The sequence below is a fragment of the Rosa rugosa genome, chromosome 1 (assembly GCF_958449725.1).
Source record: "Rosa rugosa chromosome 1, drRosRugo1.1, whole genome shotgun sequence".
Taxonomy (NCBI): Eukaryota; Viridiplantae; Streptophyta; class Magnoliopsida; order Rosales; family Rosaceae; genus Rosa; species Rosa rugosa.
Genome location: NC_084820.1, coordinates 31,574,758 through 31,578,222, shown reverse-complemented (window position 1 = coordinate 31,578,222; position 3,465 = coordinate 31,574,758). Strand labels below are relative to the sequence as shown.

The 3,465-nt window shown below is 42.1% G+C and overlaps 1 protein-coding gene across 1 annotated transcript; it reads right to left on the bottom strand.

Annotated features, from left to right (window-relative positions):
- Nucleotides 1-621: 621 nt before the first annotated feature.
- LOC133735354 (aldehyde oxidase GLOX1-like) lies at nucleotides 622-2,514 on the bottom strand. The gene has a single exon (XM_062162775.1). It carries the CDS (start codon nucleotides 2,294-2,296, stop codon nucleotides 656-658), a length of 1,641 nt encoding a protein of 546 aa, XP_062018759.1. The 5' UTR covers nucleotides 2,297-2,514; the 3' UTR covers nucleotides 622-655.
- Between the last annotated feature and the right edge of the window lie 951 nt (nucleotides 2,515-3,465).

Genomic DNA, 3,465 nt, shown 5'->3' with positions numbered 1-3,465 from the left:
GATGGAGAAAGAGAAAAACTTGGGGTGTTTAACTTACAAATACAAAAGAAAAAGAGGAAATTTTGAGGTCTCACGGAGTCATGGGTTTGATTTCATCGGCCTCGGTATCGTCTTCTATAGACTGCAGTTCTGCATTTTTTTTAAATATAAATACACACACATTTTGAGATGGAGGCCTTCCCCAAACTAAGGCCCAAGGCCACTGCCTTGGTTGCCTTGGTCAAGGGACGGCTCTGTTTACAAAGACAACCAAATCATCGTGCCGATCATGATATAGAATTATGATGATCCATAGGTCATCAAACCTAATTACTTCATCCAATGTGCATGAGGTGGAAACTGTTGGTCTAAAATATATCCGGTTAAACACATGCAACAGGGGGGATAGAAAAAGTGACGCAAGATGATCTAGTCTCTGCACATGCATTTTAGTACGCATGAATGCAACGGAATTAGCATAGCAATATGGATTTGCAGCTTTATAATTAATATCACATTTCTTTGCAATTTCAGGCCAATACCTAGTTTTCATGATACAGTAAATACAACTTGTAAATACCGTAAGAATAATCAATGTAAAAGATGAAAAGAAAAAGAAAAAAAATTGAGAAAGCCACTGTACCTATACCTATATTTCTTACCTTCTTGTAATATATTACTGAATTTTAACCCAAATACCCTCACTTGGAATCTGCTGGTGAACCACATATACAAGATAATATCCGGAAGGTGCAAGATTACCGGAAGCCGGTGTCGTAACCTGAACTTCAAACTTCAAGTTCCCGACCCTTCTCACGTTCTCGGAAGCAAGAACCACTAGCCTGTGGTTCATCGAGAACGAATGTGTAGTAAATGAAGGTGACACCATCGTAACAGACACCGAGTTTCGTGCTATTCTTTCTGTTATCGAAAATCGAATGGCTAGCTTCTGTCCATAACCAACCTTAACTTGTGACTGAGGTGAAAAGATGCTCGGACGTATACTTGCGAATTGCGAGTCCAAGTAATTAGGAGAGAATGCTTCTAAGGAAAGTTCGGTTGGGAAAAGCACGTTTGAGAACTCGTAACGATTATGAGGGTTACTACCTCCAACAAGTACTCTTCCATCACGTAGCAGTACTGCACTGGAGTGGTACATGCGTGGTATGGTGGTCGGGTTTTGTTTCTCGAACCGTGACCCAACAGCATTATCGGGTTTGTAAACAACCGGGTTCAGTACCGGCTCCCGCCCCAGCTCCCAAGCCGCAGTACCTAGTCCGGCACCGTTAGTAATCAAAACATCACCGTTGGCAAGTAACGTCATGTCACCCATGACTCTAGCTAGAGGCATGTTTTCCATAACCCACTGCGGGTTCGAGTCGGTTATTTTGATCCGAGCGCATGTCTTCAGTGCTTCCACGAAAGTCCCCCTTTGAGCACTAACATAAGAGCCTTTGGGAGCTCCACCGCAAACTAAAACCTCAGCTGCCACAACCTGACCTTTTGAGCTCTTGAGAGGTAGCAACACCGCCGAACCGGTGCTCGGATACGACCGTGGTTCTCCACCGGGTATTGTGGGGTACGTCTTCACTATTTTACCAGCAAGATAATCTAACAATATAGCTCTATTGTTGGCGAAGATGAAAAGGTTGCCGTCAACGTTGAGAAAGACAAAGGGGTAGAGATTGTTCTCTATGGCGGTGCCGTCACTTGTCTCAAGAAGAAAATGCAAACTGCGAGCTTTCATTGAGCCTCCACTTTTGGGGTAAAACTCGTAGTTAAACTGCTGCCGTCCGCCGATGATTATCTGCCGTCCGTCTGGCAGAATATGATTGGTGGCATACCATCTCCGGTTGACCAACCCGAACTCGATCTCCTTCCAGTCACAAGTAGGACAAGGATCGAAAACCCTCACCTTTCTCTCTCCGTCGTTGAAACCTCCTGTCTGGACAAGACTTCCGCTGGGGTTTACTGATCCTGAGGAGCACCACACGTCCGAGTATACAAACAGGGGACGGATTTTGTTGGACGCCACGTCATACTCGGCGGAGTGGGCCGTGCAGTCGACTAGAGGCGTGTCGTTGGGGTTGTTGCGGCAGACGCCGTTGGGGAGGGAGAGGTTGGATTTTCCGAAGTCGGTGCGGTCGAACATTACGACGCGGTCGTTGTGGAGGAGCTGCATGTGCATGGCGGAAATGCCGACGCTTTTCAGAAGCAGCTGCCATTTGCCGCCGGCCGCGTTGGTCAGGCAGAAGAGAAAGGTGGATATAAAGAGAAATGACGAAAGAATGAGATGAGGAGTTGGGCACTTCTTCATAATGGGGGGCTCGATTTGATTCTTTGCTAGCTTTGTTTGTGTTTTGGTCTGTTGTTGGTCTCAGAATAATTGGTCTATCTGTAAATCGCTTGCTGCTGCGATTTGCTGTGAGTGTCTGAGATTGTCTCCTTTATATAATAGTGTTGGAATTCTAAGTATGAATCTAGAGGAGGAAGAAGATGAACAAGGAAGAAAGATTTTGAGAGAAAAGACGAAGAAATTACAATTGTATTGACACAGTAGCTGTTTCTACAAGGCTGAGAATTAACATGATGGAAGAGAATCAATTTTTGTACTAACAGAAACTTAAGACCCTTAAGACTATTCTAGCTAAACACGTGTCCACTTCTGGATCATATTCTTCATTACCAATTATACTCTTTACAAATAGTAGTGAGCTTGTGATATGGAGAAGACTAATGCACAGAGAAAAAGATCGAGCCACCCACATGAATATATGTAAAAGTTTGGGGACTGGTTTGGTGAAAACGACAGACCGTTCTTTTGTTTTTGGTTTGAAAATAAAATGACTCTGTTCTGGTTTTGTAAATGCAAATCTAATTTCTCAGTAGGAATGGTAGCTAACCTTAGCTGCTTTAATATTCCATAGCGAAATTCATTTTTAGGGAATCCTCAGCGACTTGATATTGATAGAGATGTTCATGCAAACTCTCAAAGCTTTCTGAAGTTAGCTTGAACACACGTGTAATTGTGTAAGAAAGAGGCTAGCTTCAACTGAAACACTCAACCTAGGTCGCTCGAATCATATCTCAATCATTTGTCTTTTTGACTCTTTTCCTCTCGGTCGTTATTATCTACTGTTTAGTCAGTGAAGCTTTTACAGTTTTACTTCTTCAACTTATCGATCTAATGGTGCCGTCAGAGATTTTTTTTTTTTTTTTTGACGAAATGAGGATAATTTATTAAATGGAAAAAATAAAAATAGTACATCAAAACAAGTAAGGAAAAGACAGTAACCTTATTCTTCAAAAAATTAAAGAGACGTTTCTGTCCGTACATTATTAGTGATCGCATTTTATTAAGTAATCATGGATTATTCTTATGCCTCGGTCATTTCGATCCTGCATTTTATTATGGTATAATATGGACTTTCAGTTGGACCAGAATATTCTTCTTCTATTGCTGTTTTTTTATATTGGATGTGTTTT